The 19610-nt window shown below is 44.2% G+C and overlaps 1 protein-coding gene across 3 annotated transcripts in view; it reads left to right on the top strand.

Moving 5' to 3' along the window:
* The first annotated feature begins 16353 nt into the window (after positions 1-16353).
* Positions 16354-19610, top strand: part of SDHAF3 (succinate dehydrogenase complex assembly factor 3) — an 83239-nt gene continuing 79982 nt past the window's right edge. For 2 of the 3 annotated variants that reach the window (XM_074945875.1, XM_074945874.1), the window contains exon 1: positions 16354-16705. In XM_074945875.1, the coding sequence (XP_074801976.1) occupies positions 16523-16705 (183 nt within the window). In that variant the 5' untranslated portion in view covers positions 16354-16522. The remainder of the gene's footprint in view (positions 16706-19610) is intronic. The other variant, XR_012638304.1, reaches the window with a different exon arrangement.

Genomic DNA, 19610 nt, shown 5'->3' with positions numbered 1-19610 from the left:
ATCTAGTACTGATTTTTCCAACTAAGGAATGCCATAAACAGAATAGAGTGGTTACAGTACCGCACATTGTTTCATGTTGGGTTTATAGTTGTCATCTGATAGCAGCCTCTGAAATTGGTTTGAGAGAGGAGACTCATATCCAACAGTCTAGGGAAAAGCAAAGTATTTTAATAGATGGCCAAATGGTTAAACTTCCCTGGACAAGTAGGGTGCAATCAGAGAGCATCTAAGGGGATAGCAATGTTGTTTTTCTGGTAGAATATTGTTTGACAAATGATGAGTGCCAGCAGATTATGTATATTTTGTTTTATCAATAGAAAATTATTTGGATTCTTTAAATGCCAACTCATTTTAAAAACAAAGCGTTGTATCTGAAACCCCCCAAACTCTGATGAAGTGGATCCACATCTGAACTTTGTGGCTTTGTGAGAAATCAAAATGATGAATCTGAACACCCTCAAAGTATGGAAAAGTTCAGATTTCAATTACACTTTTCAAGTTCAGGCTCAAGCTGTGTTTTAAAGTTTGCAGCATGGTTTGGCTTGCCTTTCACAATGACATCTCACACTATCAATACATTGTTCCTACAGGGGTTGGGTATAGTAGAGTGTATACCAGGTGCAAACTGTCACAGCATTTAACAAGGCTCACGCTTTGTTACTTTCACGTGTTTTTTCTCATCCCTATGTCTTGCCATGTTGCAAAGGTAGAGGAATTATAACTGATTTGTGATTAGACAACCTGGAAAAAAGGGTATGTTCTTCTCAACTCCTTTGCCATGAGTACTGCTGCCAAAACTGAAGCAGCCACATAGAGTGCCGAGGAAACTTTAAAAACGTAATTAAGGGAGAAAGGCAAACAAAGTAAAGCTGTAGTGTATTTACTCAGACTGCAAGATCGCCAGGGAAACCACATAGTTTGAACTTATATGCTTCTCATATAAAACATATTTAACTAAAACAGGAGATGGGACAATGAGCTTACTTCTAAATTCATTTCAGTACATATTTGTTGTGTTCAGATTCCCTTTGGGTTAATGTAAAATTGATCTAAAAGCTTTTAGAGCAATGTAAACCAATCAGTTTTTTCCCTATGGCCTTGGGGGGCCCTATCCTGTGAGGTTTGGAATGCCCTTAATTTTCATTAGTAGTGGAAGCTGCAGATTCTCAGCTGCTCCAGGAAGTGCTCTGATCTTCACAGGCTTGGGCCATAAACGATGCTATTGTTTTACAGTCATATACATTTGTTCTACTCACCTGGCAACTTTTTATAATCTTAATTAATTTGATGTAGTGATCTTCCCCTTTGTATCGCTTTCCTTCTCCCTTGGAATCATCCATGTAATAATTTTAGAGATACTGCTGTGACCCTTTATACGATACTTTAAATCACTGATAGAAGCATCTTGGCTTCTTTCTTATTTTCCAAATGGCTTGCTAACTACAGTAATAAAACAAAACTCTTCAAATGAATATTGCACACATTTAAAATATATTTTAATAATTTAAAATGTATCTCTTCATATTGTACATAAAGATATATACATGAACAGAACATGAATTATGTTTAGGATTATTTTCCAGCATATTGTACATTTTTCCTTTACATTAAGATATATATTAACTTCCTAAAAGGCTAGTATGTATTGCAGAGTAAGAAGGTGTATTAATATCTTTTAAAAAAAGGATCATTAAGGAAAGGAAAATAGAGTCATTCTAAACATTTAATTTTTAGGCTATATTTAAACTTTCAAAAGTGGATTCATATACTCAATGCTGCCTTGATCTCCATTTAGTTACATATTTACACTGAATACTGAAAAAAAATGTGTATACCATATAGACAGAGCTGGTAGTTAAGGTTCCCTGGTCCTTCCCATTGTAAGACTCTGTTTTCAGTTGTTTATAACTTGCCAAACTTCAAACGTTCAGATTGAAATTTTCCATTCTGGGTGTCAGCCCTAGGCAGAATTCTTTTGAAAAGTTTCATCTAAGATAGATCAGTTTCTGAGAAGAAAACTACAGTTTTGGCCCCTGTTAATAAATTCTTTGGAGCAGAAACTTGAAATCTGGTGGGGGATGGAGGGCTGCCCTAGTTCCAGGGATGTGCCTTGCATTGTTTCAGTGAAACTAAGCTTAAATTCAGCTGAATTAGAAGTGTTTGAGAAACCTCAGTTTGCACATGTTCATTAGCGTTTCGCAGCAAAATTCTTTGAAGATTCTATCTGCCTTGGGCGTGCTTGAACCCAGGGCTACATGGGCTGAGCAGGAGTTACCCTGCAGTTGATCCTCCCGGGTCTAGCAGTTGGAAGAAGATATATTTCAGTATATTTACCAGGAGATCAATATATGCTTCAGAGGAATGATACAAAAAATCCTGCAGTTATGGGATAACCTGAACTCAGGGAAAGTTTCCTCGTCATCCGCAAACAGCCATCAACAAACAGATGATGAAGGTGGCTCAAGTTCAGAAGCCCAAAGCTTTGTATCTGTTCCAAGAACCTTTTCTCCCCCAATATTTACTATAACGCTGAATATTCTTTTATCCACATAAATGTCTGCATTTGTACACCAATCCATCTACATGAGTATGAAATACATAATTTATTATGGTTTGCTCCTTGTTTACATATTTCCTGAATTAACACCATCTTTATGTGCCCTGTGTTCTATGGCTCTAGTTATTTTATTCCTACACTTTTTCAGTGTTCATGCCATTCGGGTTTAAGGATGTCAAAGTCATTCTGATATTTTCAACTGACATTTACAATTTACATTTACAAAATGACATTGCCACCACACAATTCGTAACAGGCCCCAAAACAGCAGGGCCAGGTGGGGCCCAGTACACCACAACTGTGGCTCACCGTGAAAGAGCTCTTTTAAAATCTCTAGGAGTCATATAGCTCTGTGCTGAGCTCTTGGGTCTGGCTGTTCAAACTCAGCAGACAGCCGCTCCACCTCCGCAGCAAGTTTTCACCCTTTGCTTCACAAATATTACGCAGGATACAACAGGGAGCTATAACCGTTGGGATATTTTTCACACTGAGATCAAATCTGGTGAATAAACAACTTCAGCGCCGTTTCAATCTACCAAAGGCACATACAACTGTCATTCTGAACCTGCAGAGCCTGTAGCTGAATATTCCCTTGGCACTGTCGAGGTGGCTGGTGCATGGCTTCATGAGCCAGGGGAGCAAGGGGTAGTCTGGATCCCCCAGGATCACTACTGGCATTTCAACATTACCAATGGTAATCTGCTAGTTGGGAAAGAAGGTCCCTGCTTGTAGCTTTCCAAACAGTCCTGTGTGAGCATCATGCACCTTCCCTGACCAGCCAACACAGACGTCAGTAAAGTGTCTCCAGTGATCCACCAGCACTTGCATAACCACAGAAAAGTAGCTCTTTCTATTGATGTACTCCAAGGCAAGGTGCTTAGGGGCCAACATGTGTGTGTGTGCCATCTATTGCACCACCGTAGTTCAGGAACTCCATAGCTGCAAAGCCATTCACTATGTCCTGCACATTGCTGAAAGTCATAGTTCTGTGGAGCAGGAGACGATTAATGACCCTGCACACCTGCATGACAGTGGCCTCCAGTAGAGTTTTCCTTTAGAAAGTGGCAAGAACTTAGGTCCTAATTCTGCAGTGATCTCCATGAAGGCAGACCCTCTCCAAAATACCCTGATTCTGCAGGGTAATTATTTTGGTTTCAGCTTCAGATGGTAAAATACATTCTAATTATTCAAATTAGTTCTAAATGTGGAATAAGTCCCATTTGGTGTTTTGAAAAACAAAATATTCATAACATGACCAATATTTGTTTAACACCTCCTATGAGTTTGTGTATTAAAACACATGGGGAAATAATATAATGCAGCCACCAGGCCAGGTTATGCTTTGGTGAGTTCTGTGCATGAATCCCTCCGTGTCCACGTAGAAGGATTTAACTGCCTCTGCAACAAAATATCCCTGTCCTTCTAGACTGTGGAGAGCCCTCCATTGGCTTTGGGATCTGTAAACTGGCAGAGGGTGGGATAAGGCTGTTGGGTGGCCATATGTCATTCTTCCATTGACCTCCTGGAGAATCTACTGCCAAGTTGATAGATCCTAATGGAGTGCTCTCTGTGATGTGAAATGCCAGAGGGAGGTGGGAGAATCCAGGCATGGCATTCATTCCAGGGAACCAGAAAGGGAAGAAATAGGAGGCTCAAGAGCTGACATCTGTGCAGATGGCTGTGATGTGTGCTACTACTGTGGACTGAATAACTGCTTATTCTGTAAGGTCAGAAGAGAAAACCCTCTTCTTCTCCAAGACGGAATTCCTAGGAAACTCCTCTGAGTTTTCTCTCCCTACACAAGGGGACACAAACTGAAGCAAAAAGTTGTAGATTAAGTTTAAGAAAGTTCTCACTGACAGGCTGATATAACTTTAAGTTAATCAGTAGCTGAATAACAAAGTATTTGTCCAGCAGCGGGCTCACATAGGCCACTGCAGAAAAAAATAAAGTATTAAGAACCATACATGCTGTATCGATAACAAATACTGTAGGTCCACAAAGCAAGTTGCCTGGTCATTATCGCAAAAAAGTCATGGAAGACTTAAATAAGCTTCTCAAACCAATGCAGCTTCACTAACTTCAGTGGGGTTCCATGAGTATAGGATATGGCAGAAATTGGCTTCTTGAGTTCATCCTTTTTTCTAATTTGGAGGGTGTTAATGAGACACTGACAAGGAACTCAGGCTCAATTTATTTATTTACTTTAGGCACTACAGCAATATAAATTAATAATAATTTCATAATTACAAACCCCATTACTAACAGAAATGTAAAAAAAAATTAAATATTCAGTGAAAACAGTTGATTCTATGATTTAAACAAACCCCTGCAGTGTTCACAACCCTAACAATGCTGCACTATGCATAAGAATCAGAAAATGATAGACTAGAAACTGATTATAAGGAAATGTGAAAGTGACTAGGGCCCAGATCCTCAACGGTACTTGGGCTCCTAATTTCCATTGATTTAAGTAGAAGTTAGGAATATAAATACCCTTGAGGATCTGGGCCTAGCCCCTTTTCATTGTCCACGTGGAATGGTGAGAAATTAAATAAGCATCATAAATGGTTATAAGTGAATTATATTCATACAATCCTTTCTAGAATAATGTAAAGTATTATTATATATTATTTGTAACTTGACAGTATGCTGTTACTACGTCTTACCAACCTTGATCCAATATTTATTGGCAGGCCTATCAGGCCTGTAGAAAAGTTTCCTTGGATTTTACGAGTCAGTTACTTGATTGGTTACAAGAAGGTTAATATTTTATAATTAGGCAGGCCTTTTGTCACAGCTGCTATTGCTTGATTTTCAGTTTCTCTTAGGGTACAATGGTCTCACATTGCACTAAATCTCAGATTACAATATAAAACACATTTTTTTTGATATTATATTTAGTACAACTATATACTAATGATGCCTTAACCAGTTACATACCTAGTATTTTAACCCCTTGTTGTCTGCCAGACCATGCCTATGATTTAGCAGCATATTTCAACAGAACGTTTATTCAAATGAACAGAAATTTGATACCTAGCAGGTATATTGAGTAACTGTGGAGGACCATATTTCCTGGATTAAATCAGTCTTGTTGATTCCTAGCTTTACTATCCTGCTGACCAGTGCTGTATAGAACTTTTGTGTTGTGCAGCATACCACTGACCAGTTAGTTCTCCAGTCTTGTGAATTTATTCTTCGTGAGCACTAATAACGGCTTTTATTTAGGAGACAGTAAGCAGATACATTATTTGACTATTCAGCAAGCAGAATTGGGTGCCTAGAAAATCACTGGGAGTCACAAAGCCTGTGTTAGGTTCTCAGGCTTCCTATACAATGAATGGAGGAAGATATACACCTAAAAATGAAATTCACAAAAGTCAGCATGTTAAGCAGGGAGCCACCTAAAATAGCCAATCAGAGATGCCAAGGGAGAGGTATGCTAAGCTCTGCCCTGCTCAGGGTGTTCAGCACCTAAAACCAGGCTGCAGGGAGGCACCTATCTCTACTTGGGATTCTCATTTGTGAATCCTGTCCTGGAGTAGGCACCTAACGTGTTGTGGTGCGGAAGAGGACCTCCCTCATAACTTTTAGCCCAGTGGTTAAGGTACTCACCCAGGACATTGGAGACCACCACTTCAAGTCTCCCACCCACCTAATGAGGAAAAGGAATTAAAACAGGGCTCAGCCGCATCTAAGGGGAGTGTGACAGGTTGAAACCCCATCCGGGATGCCACCTGATGTGCTGAGGTCCCACTGGTTCTGCCCGTTCCACCAGCCTGGGTTTCCTTACCCTGTCCTAGCTGTGCCAGGCCCTCAAGCCTTCTCCAGCACACACACAGGTAAGGGCACACCCAGCTGCAGATGGACATAGAGACACTCAGATTAGCTCTGTGTGGGAGGAATTAGCTTGCGGATTGCTCAGCACTCACGTGCACACCACCTTTGGGGGTGTAAACCCAAAATAATAATGTCTTGTGCTGTATAGAAAGATCTGCACAGCGCAAGCTCATAAAAATCACCCTCTCCCTCAATGTGGAGAGATATAGGCACAGCTTCTTGCCCCCCAGGTACGAATTGCACAAACTGGGTTATGTTATATACAAGAAATAGGTTTATTAACTACAGAAGGTAAATTTTAAGTGAGTATAAGGGATAGCAAACAGAACAAAGCAGATTACTGAACAAATAAAACAAAACATGCAAACTAAGCTTAATACACTTAAAGAAATAGGTTACAAAATGTAATTTCTCACCCTAAATGTTGTTTTAGGCAGGTTGCAAAGTTTCTGTAGCTTAGAGTTCCAGTTATTTCTCTTTACAGACTAGACTCCTGTCTCAGCCTGGACTCAGCCCTTGCCTTACCCTCAGCTTAGTTCGTCTCTTCAGGTACTCTCAGCAGTCTTTCTTCTTGGGCAGGCAGGTAATGGACAAGAGCCTAGATTGCCTTGCTTCCCAGCCGTAAACAGAATTTACATAAGGCGGGAACCCTTTGTTTCCAGTGGAAAAGTACCAGCAGTGTCCAAGGTGGTATTTTGTATCAGGTGACCTTATCACCTGACCCTTCAGTGTCAAAGCAACCATGAAACAAGGTTTATTTGCAATGTCCACAGGAAGGAACTGGGAAGATGGGGAATCCACATTTTCAAAGACTCATTGTCTTTTCCTAATGGTCCATTTAAGGCTGATTGCTTACTGTCTGGTGGGTGTTTCCCAAGTGTACACACACACACAGTTGCAATTGTTACATAGACAATATTCCTACCTTCAGATACAGAAATGATACATGCATACAAATTGGATAAACACATTCAGTAAATCATAATCTTCCCAATGATACCTCACGACTCATCTTGCATAAACCATATCTTAGTTATTCCATATTCATAACAATATTTATATGAAAAATATGGGGGTGTAATGTCACAGGGAGTGCCCTCACCACTGGGCTATGGGATATTCTGATGTAGGTCTCCTTCAATCTCTCCTGTTAAAGTTGTTCCACTTTGGATAACTAAATATTACTGGGCCACAGAGACAGTGAGAATGATGCTACAGCCTGGTGGATAGAGTAGGGCACTCACTGTGGAAGGGAGAGACCCAGGACCCAGTCTGCCTACTCTTTAATTATTTATCCAAAGAAGAACAGCTTCAACAGCAGACACTGAGGGAGCCCTACATCAGAAAATCCCACAGCGCAATGATGAAGGCACTCACCAATGGGTGGCAGATCCCTGTTCCAATCCCTTCTCCTCAGTGGGAAGGGAACTTAAAAATTGGTGGTCTCACATTGTGGGTGAGCACACTAACCACTGTGCTAAAAGTTATGAGGGAGCTCCCTCCTTCTCTCCCCTCAGGCTGTTTTGTGTAGCATTGGGTGGCCTCTGAGCACACTTAATGGATTTGGCTCAGCATGTGAGTTAGGCAGACAAATACCTTCCCTTCCCCTAGTTCATGAACTGTACTGGAGCTTAGATCTTGAGTGAGGCTGCAGCACACATGCACCGAGGCAGAAACATAAGCATCTAGGGAACTTTTACTGCAAAAATGTAGGTGCTGAGTGTGTTTAGGCAGCTACAGGGTTAAGCAGCAGCCACATGGTGGTTTTGTGAATACCAGTGGCACCCCTACATCTGGAAGTCAGGACCCTAAGTAGCTTTGTGGAATCGAGCCCAATGTGCCCACATGCAGAATTCCAAATTTCCAGAGTGGTATCTTTTTTTGCTAACAGTCACTTTTAGACATTAATGTTAATATTTAGACATTAATGAATATTTTCTAATTTCTGTTCTACATAACTTCTCCCACAGTTCATAATTTAGATAATTATGCTGTCTGAGTTATACAGACTTCCCATGTAGAAAACAATGTTGGTTACTATGGCAAGGTAACCGAGACCAAGCAGCTATACATATACAAAGACCTAAGGGTACAGGGGATTTAATGCATGGTGGTGACATTACACCATGTAACGCTATATTTTATTATGTTAGTTAAATTCAACTTCATGTTTTAAAATTATTTGGCTATTTTCATTGTTACTAATTAATTTGGTGGGTACAGCTGAAACAAATGAGTGTTGCTATTTGAAACCCTCCTCCTCCAACCACATACAAACACACCTACCTCTTCCTTCCTTGATGGGCCACACACAACTCTACCTCCCCACAGAGACATTTTATATAGAGCATTTTCATCTCAGCCTTGCAAAAATTTTACTTCTTTGCTTGCCTGGGGAAAGCGCTCTTTGGACAGGCAAATAAAATATTATTTTTTCATTACCCGGGTAAGGATGGAGGAACAAATAACCACAGCACGGTAGACACAGCAGGGCACTGTCTGGCAGTGATCTGGGGAGAGGGTTATTATTTTTATTTCATACTGCCCACACGTCTGCTAGGCACTTCACAGAACATGCATTAAAAAGCTTTAATGCCACCTGATGTGCTGGGGTCCCACTGATTCTGCCCGTTCCACCAGCCTGGGTTTCCTCACCCTGTCCTAGCTGTGCCAGGCCCTCAAGCCTGGCTTTGAAGAGCTGAGGATCTGTATGATACATTTATCAGAGGAGTGAGGATATCACACATGCCAGGGAAACATGTCTGCACTCAGGAAAAATAAAAAGTATAGTTTTTAACTCATGTTAAGCTAAACAGTGTTCAAATCCTAGGTTGCCTTCAGTGAAAAAAATGTGGTTTTTACATATAGTTATTAAGGTTAAGATTTTGTCACAGTTAGTTTTAGAAAAAAAGTCACAGACAGGCTGCGGGCTTCCATGAATTTTTGTTTATTGCCCACAACCTGTCTGTGACTTTTACTAAAAATAACAAAGTGGGTGAGTGCGGTGGGCTGTCCGCTGGGGGCAACTGACAGCTCCAGCCCCTGCTGCTGTGGCCATGGGAGCTGACACCAAAGTAGTCATGGAGGTTCGTTAAAGTCATGGAATATGTGATTTCCGTGACTAAATTGTATCCTTAGTTAGCATATACATAAGGCACTTGTAGTTTTAACCAGTGTTAGCTGGCCCTACAGTCTAACTGAACCAGTAACAGATTAAAACTATAACTGTCTACAGGTACATCTACACTGTACAATCCTTGTGGCAGTGTGTAGCGCAGGGTATAAACAGCAGTGTAGATGGTGAGGCAGAGCTTAGGTGAGAGGAGTAAGGACATAGCTGAACGCCGTGGGTATGCACCCCACTCGCCAAGCAGTTCTTTCCCCCAGTGTACTGCTGTCTCCCTGCTGCAGTGAAAGGCTTCAGTATCAGGGAAAGACTAAGTGGGGAGGCAGAAGGAAAAGACTCCTGCAGTGGGGAGCTGCCAGAGCCTTTCACGAACAGGTGTAGCTACGTACTGCAGTGTGGACACAGCCTGCTTTTCACTTCGGTGAGTAGCTACACCCTGCACCTTGCTGCCAGGAGTGAGCAGTACGGACATAGCCTAGGTGGGTTAGTTACAAGGGTTAGTTTCACACCAGTTCAAATGCACCATTTTCACCCAATGAAGACAAGCTTTTGACAAAGCCCAGTGTAGGAAAGGCCTGATTCCTGCAGGTGGAGATCTGAAGGCAAGGGTAGCACCTGGATTAGCAGGCTTGGAAATGAGCTAGTGGCCTGGCCAGTGGGTGGAGCCCTCCTGAGGGGAGGCTAGCCCTTGGGTCTGCCTCTTCCGACCACCCCCCAACCCACCTCAGTCTGAGCCCCTGCTGCTGCCCTGTGGCCAGTGCCAAGAGTACCCCCTACCCAGAGGATTCCCGAGCACCTGCTGCTCAGCCAGAAGATCCGCGCTAGCTGGAGTCCCGAATGTCCCCCCGGCTCAGCTGAAGGAGTCCTGGGCCAGCTGAAGCCCTGAACCTCCCCGCCACGACCCGGAGGTGCTTTGGGTCAGCCGCAGTCGTCCTGCGCCTCCCTTCCCCAAAACCCAGGATGCTGCAGGGAAAAACCTCTCAGCAGGCCACCGTTGCGGGCTACACAGCTCCTCCCACCACACCTCCCTGGGACCATTCCCTTCAGGATGGGCTGCTCAGCACCTTCTTCCTCTGACAACCATTTCTTTCTATCCTCCCTCTTCCACACTTTGGAAGCTCCTCAAAGTCACGCCATCACAAACTCAACACAAAATTCTCAGGTCTCCCCACACAGTGAAAATCATAACAAAAGGAAAAAGAGACGAGGCCAGCCTGCCAGCTGCCACCCTGTTTGGTTTGGCGATTGTCTCCATGCCCTTGGCCAGAGTATTTTCCTTTGCGACTCTGACATGTGCCCTGACGTGCAGGTCTTGAAGCTAGGCCCAGTGGTGGAAGGCGATGTAGAGGCTTTTGCTAGGGCAAGCAGGCAGGGGTAGCCTTGCTGGCTAATTGTCTCTCTGGAGGTGAAAATCAACACTGCGGGGTGTGAACAGAAGTCGCTATGGAAGAAGGAGGTGAGGAATGTGCTGGCTGGGAAAGGCATTTCTTTCTCCCCATTCAGAAGGTGTTGTGCTCCCCATCGGGGAATCAAACCTCGGTCTCCTGTGTGACAGGCGGGAATACTCACCACTATACTAACAAGGAACAACCTGACACACTGCAGAGTTCCTAGAGACCAGCTTATACCACAACATGGGCTGAACCGGGCAATAACACCCCTTGCTCTCTTCTCCTTCCTAAAGGCTTTGGCTGCAGCAACAGCCCTGCCAAAAGCCCTGTACCTCCTCACATGCGGTTGCCCAGCAGGCCGCCTTTGGGGGCTACACAGCTCCTCCCATCACACAGGCCTGGGACCTTTCCCTCCCCGACAGGCTGCTCAGCACCTTCTTCCTCTGACAACCATTTCTTTCTACCCTTCCCTTTCCGTACTTTGGATGTTCCTCAAACATGTGGTCGGTTTGTTTGGGGGACCGTCTGCTGAGCCTAGTGGCCTTCTAGGCAAGACTGAAAGCTTTTTAACGAGGCTTTGATCCTTAAGCCCTTTCACCTATCAATCCTTAACCAGGGGGTCTGGCTACTCAAGAAGACCAAGGCTTTAAATAGCCTGCTCCTAAGCGACTAGAGGAGCTAGTGAACAGGAGTGGCTAACAGGGGGTTTTGTGAGGGAGTTTAGAGGGAGGCAGGGGCTAGATACACTTCACATTCCTTAAACTTCTTTAAACTTAAAGCCAGAAGCACCCCCTGATAAAAACAAAACAACAACAACGAAGGAACGAGCTGCAGGAATAAAAAGATAATGCAGGGAGAAGTCCAGCAACAGAATTGGGGCTATCCAGTTTATTGCACCCAATGCAGCATGTATGATTACGTGCCCTATGGGCAGGTGGCGTATGTGTGTATTTGGTGCCAGGAGCTCCTGGCCCTCAGATACCGTTTACGGGCTTTGGAGACCAGAGTGGCTGAACTGGAGGAGCTAAGAAAAACAGAGAGGTACATAGATGAGACTTTCTTGGACACAGTAGAACAGTCTCACCCCTGGTCTGACAGCTTCTGTACTGTTGAGGAGGATAAAAGTTTCAGGGAATTAGAACATCCAACTGGAACAGAGAGAAACGATCCCAAAGTTGGGACCCTCGTTCCAGATGATGTTGTGGTATCCTCTTGCACTAAGGATACCTCTCCTGGGGAGGGAACTCCAGTTATTAGGAAGAGACAGGTATTAGTAATGGGCAATTTGATCATTAGAAACATAGACAGCTGGGTTTGCGGTGACCGGGAGAACCGCATGGTGACTTGCCTGCCTGGTGCAAAGGTTGCTGATTTCTCCAGACATCTAGATAGACTTATGTATAGCGCTAAGGAGGAGCCAGTGGTCATGGTACAGCTAGGTAACAATGACATAGGGAAGGATAGGAGAGAGGTCCTGGAAGCCAAATTTAGGCTGCTAGGTAAGAGATTGAAGTCCAGGACCTCCATGGTAGCATTCTCTGAAATGCTTCAAGTTCCATGCGCAGGGACAGTTAGACAGACAGAACCGCAGGATCTCAATGCGTGGATGAGACTATGGTGTAGAGAGGAGGGGTTTAGATTTATTAGTAACTGGGGAAACTTTGGGGAAAGGGGGAGCCTATATAGGAAGGATGGGCTCCATCTAAACCAAAATGGAACCAGATTGCTGGCACTTAAATTTAAAAAGGTTGTAGAGTAATTTTTAAACTAAGGGCTGGGAAAAGCTGACAGGTACAGAGGAACACGTGGTTCAGATAGAGACATCCCATAGGGGAGGATCTATTAATGGAGATTCTCTATGTCCTACCAAGGAGGAAAGGATGGAAGATAATAAAATACAGGTATGATCTGATGAAAAACAGTCAAATGAAAAAAAGTCCCATTCAATTTCATCAGCTAAAAAGTGAAAAGTTTTTAAAGTGCTTGTATACAAATGCTAGAAGTCTAAATAATAAGATGGGTGAATAAGAGTGCCTCCTATTAAATGAGGACATTGATATAATAGGTATCACAGAAACTTGGTGGAATGAGGATAATCAATGAGACACAGAAATACTAGGGTACAAAATGTATTGGAAGAACAGAACAGGTCATACTGGTGGGGGAGTAGCACTATATGTGAAAGAAAGCATAGAATCAAATGAGGTAAAAATCTTAAATGAACCAAACTGTACCACAGAATCTCTATGGATAGTAATTCTGTGCTCTAATAATAGGACTATAGCAGTAGGGATGTATTATCCACCACCTGACCAGGATGGTGATAGTGATTGTGAAATGCTCAGGGAGATTAGAGAGGCTATTAAAATAAAAAACTCAATAATAATGGGGGATTTCAACTATCCCCATACTGACTGGGTACGTCGCCTCAGGATGGGATGCAGAAATAAAGTTTCTTGACACCTTAAAAGACTGCTTCTTGGAGCAGCTAATCCTGGAACCCACAAGAGGAGAGGCAATTCTTGATTTAGTCCTAAGTGGAGCACAGGATCTGGTCCAGGAGGTGAATATAGCTGGACCGCTTGGTAATAGTAACCATAATATAATTAAATGTAACATCCCTGTGGCAGGGAAAACACCACAGCAGCCCAACACTGTAGCATTTAATTTCAGGAATGGGGACTACACAAAAATGAGGCCGTTAAACAGAAATTAAAAGGAACAGTGAAAAAAGTGAAATCCCTGCTAGCTGAATGGAAACTTTTTAAAGACATCAATAATAGAGGGTCAACTTAAATGTATACCTCAAATTAAAAAACATAGTAAGAGAACCAAAAAAGTGCCACATGCCTAAACAACAAAGTAATAGAAGCAGTGAGAGACAAAAAGGTATTCTTTAAAAAGTGGAAGTTAAATCCTAGTGAGGAAAATAGAAAGAAGCATAAACTCTGGCAAATGAAGTGTAAAAATATAAGTAGGAAGGTCAAAAAAGAATTTGAAGAACAGCTAGCCAAAGACTCAAAGTAATAGCAATTTTTTTTTAAAGTACATCAGAAGCCTGCTGAACAACCAGTGGGCCCACTGGACAATCGAGATGCTAAAGGAGCACTCAAGGACGATAAGGCCATTGCGGAGAAACTAAATGAATTCTTTGCATTGGTCTTCACGGCTGAGGATGTGAGAGAGATTCCCAAACCTGAGCCGTTCTTTTTAGGTGACAAGTCTGAGGAACTGCCCCAGATTGAGGTGTCATTGGAGAAGGTTTTGGAACAAACTGATAAAGTAATAAGTCACCAGGACCAGATGGTACTCACCCAAGAGTTCTGAAGAAACTCAAATGTGAAATTACAGAACTACTAACTGTAGTCTGTAACCTACCATTTAAATCAGCTTCTGTACCAAATGACTGGAGGATAGCTAATGTGACGCCAATTTTTAAAACGGGCTCCAGAGGTGATCCCGGCAATTATAGGCTGGTAAACCTCACTTCAGTACCAGGCAAACTGGTTGAAACTATAGTAAAGAACAAAATTTTCAGACACATAAATGAACATAATTTGTTGGGGAAGAGTCAACATGGTTTTTGTAAAGGGAAATCATGCCTCACCAATCTACTAGAATTCTCTGAGGGAGTCAACAAGCATGTGGACAAGGGGGATCCAGTGGATATAGCGTACTTAGATTTTCAGAAAGCCTTTGACAAGGTACCTCACCAAAGGCTCTCAAGCAAAGTAAGCTGTCATAGGATACGATGGAAGGTCCTCTCATGGACTGGCAACTGGTTAAAAGATAGGAAACAAAGGGTAGGAATAAACAGTCAGTTCTCAGAATGGAGAGAGGTAAATAGTGGTGTCCCCCAGGGGTCCGTACTGGGACCAGTCCTATTCAACATATTCAGAAATGATCTGGAAAAAGGGGTAAACAGTGAGATGGCAAAATTTGCAGATGATACAAAACTACTCAAGATAGTTAAGTCCCAACCAGACTGTGAAGAGTTACAAAAGGCTCTCTCAAAACTGGGTGACCGGGCAATAAAATGGCAGATGAAATTTAATGTTGATAAATGCAAAGTAATGCATATTGGAAAGCATAATCCCAATGATACATACAAAAAGGTTGAGGTCTAAATTAGCTGTTACCATTCAACAAAGAGATCTTGGAGTCATTGTGGATAGTTCTCTGAAAACTTCCACTCAATGTGCAGCGGCAGTCAAAAAAGCTAACAGAATGCTGGGAATAATTAAGAAAGGGTTAGATAATAGGTCAAAAAATATTGTGTTGCCTCTATATAAAGCCACATCTTGAATACTGTGTGCAGAGGTGGTTGCCCCATCTCAAAAAAGATATATTGGAATTGGAAAAGATTCAGAAAAGGGCAACAAAAATGATTAAGGGTATGGAACGACTTCCGTATGAGGAGAGATTAATAAAACTGGAACTTTTCAGCTTGGAAAAGAGACAGCTAAGGGGAGATATGATTGAGGTCTCTAAAATCATGACTGGTGTAGAGAAAGTGGATAAGGAAGTGTTGTTTACTCCTTATCATAATACAAGAACTGGAAGTCACCAACTGAAATTAATAGGCAGCAGGTTTAAAACAAATAAAAGGAAATATTTCTACACACAATGCACAGTCAACCTGTGGAACTCTTTGCCAGAGGATGTTGTGAGGGCCAAGACTATGACAGGATTCAAAAAAGAACTAGATAAATTCATGGAGGAAAGGTCTATCAATGGCTATTCGCCAGGATGGGCAGGGATGGTGTCCCTAGCCTCTGTTTGCCAGAGACTGGGAATGAGCAACAGGGGCTAGATCACTTGATGATTCCCTGATCTGTCCATTCTCTCCGGGACACCTGGCACCGGCCACTGTCGGAAGACAAAATACTAGGCTAGATGGACCTTTGGTCTGACCCAGTAGGGCTGTTCTTGGGTTATGCCCTTTCCAGGTCCATCAATAATCTCCACCCATGGGGCATAATTAAGCAAAAACTCCCCCTCCCAACTCCGCAACCAGAGGTAAAACGGCAGGGGAGGCAGAGCCACCCTTGGCCTATTATACCCGCAACCCATGGCTGGTGGATTCTTACTTATGTGGCTCCAGAGGCTCAGGCCACCCCACAGAGAGGTAGTGGTTGTAGCCCCAGCCAGGGAGCCTCCATACGAGAGCATGGGGGCGCCTGAGTGCGCTGGGCTAGGGACTCCCGGGGCTCCACTGCCCCTGCTCCGCCAGGGGACGTCCCGCCCCGGCTGCTGCTCGGCTGCCGCCAGGGTAGCGGCTGGGGGCGAGAGAGCCCCTGAGCTCGGCCGGGCCGGCTTGCGGGGAGTCCCTGATCCGCCCCCCCGGCCTGGCGGCTCCCGCTAGCTGCGGGCCCAGGGCCAGGGGGGGCGTCCCGGCTGGGGAAGAGCCCGACGCGCCGCGTCCCGCCCCCCGGTGCCACCGCCTCAAAGCTCCGGCGTGCGAGCGCTTCTCTCCGCGCCCCGCTGCCCCCCACCCAGGGGAGCTTCTCCGGGGCCTGCGGCTGCCCTAGCGCCGCCCAAGCCCGCCCGCTGCACTGACCGGCCCGCCCCTGCTGCTGAGCGCAGCCCGCTGTACTCCCAGCCATGCCGGGCCCTCTCGCCCCGCACGCGTCCCGAGTGCGGGCTCTGTACCGCCGGATCCTGCTGCTGCACCGGGCGCTGCCGCTGGAGCTGAAGGCGCTGGGCGATGAGTACGTGAAGGAGGAGTTCCGGAGGCACCGCTCGGTCGGGCCTGCTGATGCCCAGCGCTTCCTGCGGGAATGGGAGGCAAGTGCCCTAGGACCAGCCTCCCCGGCCGCTGCTGCGGGCCATCTAGCTCCTCCCTCACCTCGGTGTTGCCTTCGGGCCCTGCCTCGGCTGCATCCGTCAGCTCGCAGCCTGGGGCTAAGGCCGGGGATGGGGAGTCAGGAGATCTGGGCTGTGCTCTGACTTACTGCGTGGCGTGACCTGGCCTGGGGGAGTCTCTAGGCCCAATATTTTCAAAAGTAGCTGCTGAGCACCTGCAGCTCCCGGTGACCTCATTGTAGAAAATTTAGACTTAATTTCTCTCGGCCTCAGGCCTTCCCTGCATAGTATGGAAGCTGTGATGTTTAGACACCTCTGCAAAGTACCCTGAGAACTGCAGATTTTTTTTTTTTTTAAAAAAGCTTATAAGTGTAACCTATTTATTATTGTATACTAACCTCCAACAACCTCAGCACAAGGTTAAGGGATACCCATGATAATAGACTTCTCTCTGCGCAGGATTCTCTCTGCGTGGCACCAGACTGGTAGAACTCTCATAGCTCTTAAGGTTTTTGGCTGGGGTGGGGGGCAGTAGTAGCAGACCTCCTACTAACTGTCATGTCCCTCTCTCTTCTCTCCCCCCCCCCCCCCAATGTTCCATTCAGTCTCCCCTTCACCACGAGACGCTCTCACTGGCCAGTTCTCAAGCTGTCTCCCAGATCTCAACAGTGCCTTGTCAGGTGTTCTCTTGTATGCCTAGCCCTTCCAATTAGCTAGATCTGAGACTGTGCTGTAAATATTAGAGGTCCGTGCCTTGGGCATTTTGGCACTCTACTCCAATATTGGCATCTGGACACACTGGGGGCTTTAGTGCTTGAAGTTGGTGGTATGGAGCTCTGGTTCATTGTGTGAAGCAGAGCCTCCGTAGAAAAGGCCAAGGCATGAAGCACCAAGAGAGGTCTAACAGCTTCTCAAAGCCCATGACTCCTGGCAGCTTGAGTATGTAGGTCTCTGGGCATCCTTATGCATTCATGAGCTCAAAGCGGGCATGGGGCAGAGTTTCCTGATATTGGTATGTGTAGTGGTCTGTCACAATTATTCTTAGTCCTGGCACGTCTGCCACAAAACCCATAGTACCTTTGATGCATTCCTCAGACCCTGCATTGGCAGAGGTAGGATCTCTTGATGCATTGGAGTGTTTTTTGTGCTAAGGCTGATGCTCATGCAGCAAGAGTCTGTTTTTCCCAGGTAGGAAGTCTTGACAATTGATGATCTAGCACCTCTTATGCTGTAGATTTCACAAAGCAGATAAGATGCTTAGAACCCCTCCATCACCTAGACAGTTCCAGCTGTGTAAATGAGGGCAGACTGAGTATCAGGGTGATAAAGGCTGCTCTTTGGACTCAGGTGAGCAAGAGGACTAATTTTATGCCAGATAATCTCTGCAGTAGAGGAACACACCAATGCCTACAAGCGAGGAGCCCAACTTTCTCCAGTTCTTATAGAAGCTGACTAAACAAATGCATTTTAATTGAAACTGGTCCAAAAATTTGCTAAGTCCCCAGTTGAGGTACGTAGCCCAGGATGTTCTTGCATCCTATTTTGGACCAGCAACTGAAGAAGGTGTAGCAGACCTCTCATGCAACTGTACAAGCCTGGAAGACAGCCAATGAAAAAAATATTTTCTTTGTGAGGATGATCCTAGCTATCAAGCTGTCTGGAGTGACTCAAGAGCAAGAGTACCAACCTCAGGGCAGCACCGACCCCCCAAATTGGTCATGAGTTCTATACTTGATGTCACCAACCAATTATCAAGTATAAACTCTGAGGCACTACAAGAGCTTTAACACAGAGTCACAGACAGTTCTCTTGGGTACTGTCTCTCTCATACCACCCAGATAAGCCTACCTTTGTGCTAGATGGTACGTTACATCAAGAGTCACAGCAATATTCAGGTTACTTGTAGTCCCAAAGGACCAGTCACTTACCTCAGGTCAATTGCACCTTAGAGCTCACACCAAAGACCATGCTTGTAGCCAATCCTAAACTAGCTAAAGATTTATTAAATAGGAAAAGGACACAGAGTTATTTACAAGGTTAAATCAGGTAAACATACGTAGAGAAATAAGCTACAATCTTAAATTTCAAAAGGTAATAGTAGATTCTCTAATAAGCAAGCTCTGTATGTCCTTTAGGGCTAATCTAGGCTAAGCTGCAGGGGATCCCTGGCTTATGTTTAGGAACCTTGCCTCCAGGTTCCAAGCAGCAATGAGAAATAGTTTCTTCTTGTTACAGGTTTTTATTCCCTTCCCCCCTTGCTCTCTGAGCTGCAAACTCATATAATGGGAGGAATTCACTTGCATGACTCATCTTGCATCTCATGGCAGAAAGCAATCAGCAAAGTCTTTTGTCCTCTTTAATGCTCCATAATAGTTTGTTTGGAGTTGATGGGCCTTCCCTGTTGAGCAGGACATAACACCTTCTATTGGAGACCAGCATTTCAGACTAGTTAATGTCCCTCTCCTGTCTAGTGATTTACACAGTTATTGAGGCTTACAATACAAATGCTTAAATATTATTGTATAATATGGGATACATATTATAAGTGAGAATGCATGCAGCAACTCACAAGCATTCAATAAAATCTAACACAGACTTATAATTCTAATAGCTATTATAACAATACTATTACACAGGTGAGCCAGACTGATTCCAGTTATGGATTTGTCAGTGTTCAATTGAGACATGGGGATCTTGGCATGAGCTGGTACCTGGTCTCTCAGCATCATACCCTCTACAGCTCTCACCCTCCTTATGTGAGTTTTGTGGAGTCAGCCATGGATAGAAGGAAGACTGTTTGTATTGATCCTGAGTATATTTAGAGGAAGGGTTTACAAGATCAGAACACCATCTCAGTCTGAGTCAATCAGTGATATAGTCTCACAGG

The sequence above is a fragment of the Natator depressus genome, chromosome 2 (genome assembly GCF_965152275.1).
Source record: "Natator depressus isolate rNatDep1 chromosome 2, rNatDep2.hap1, whole genome shotgun sequence".
In the NCBI taxonomy this organism is placed as follows: domain Eukaryota; kingdom Metazoa; phylum Chordata; order Testudines; family Cheloniidae; genus Natator; species Natator depressus.
Note: the sequence above shows the minus strand (reverse complement) of the source record. Positions and strands in the feature narration are given on the sequence as shown.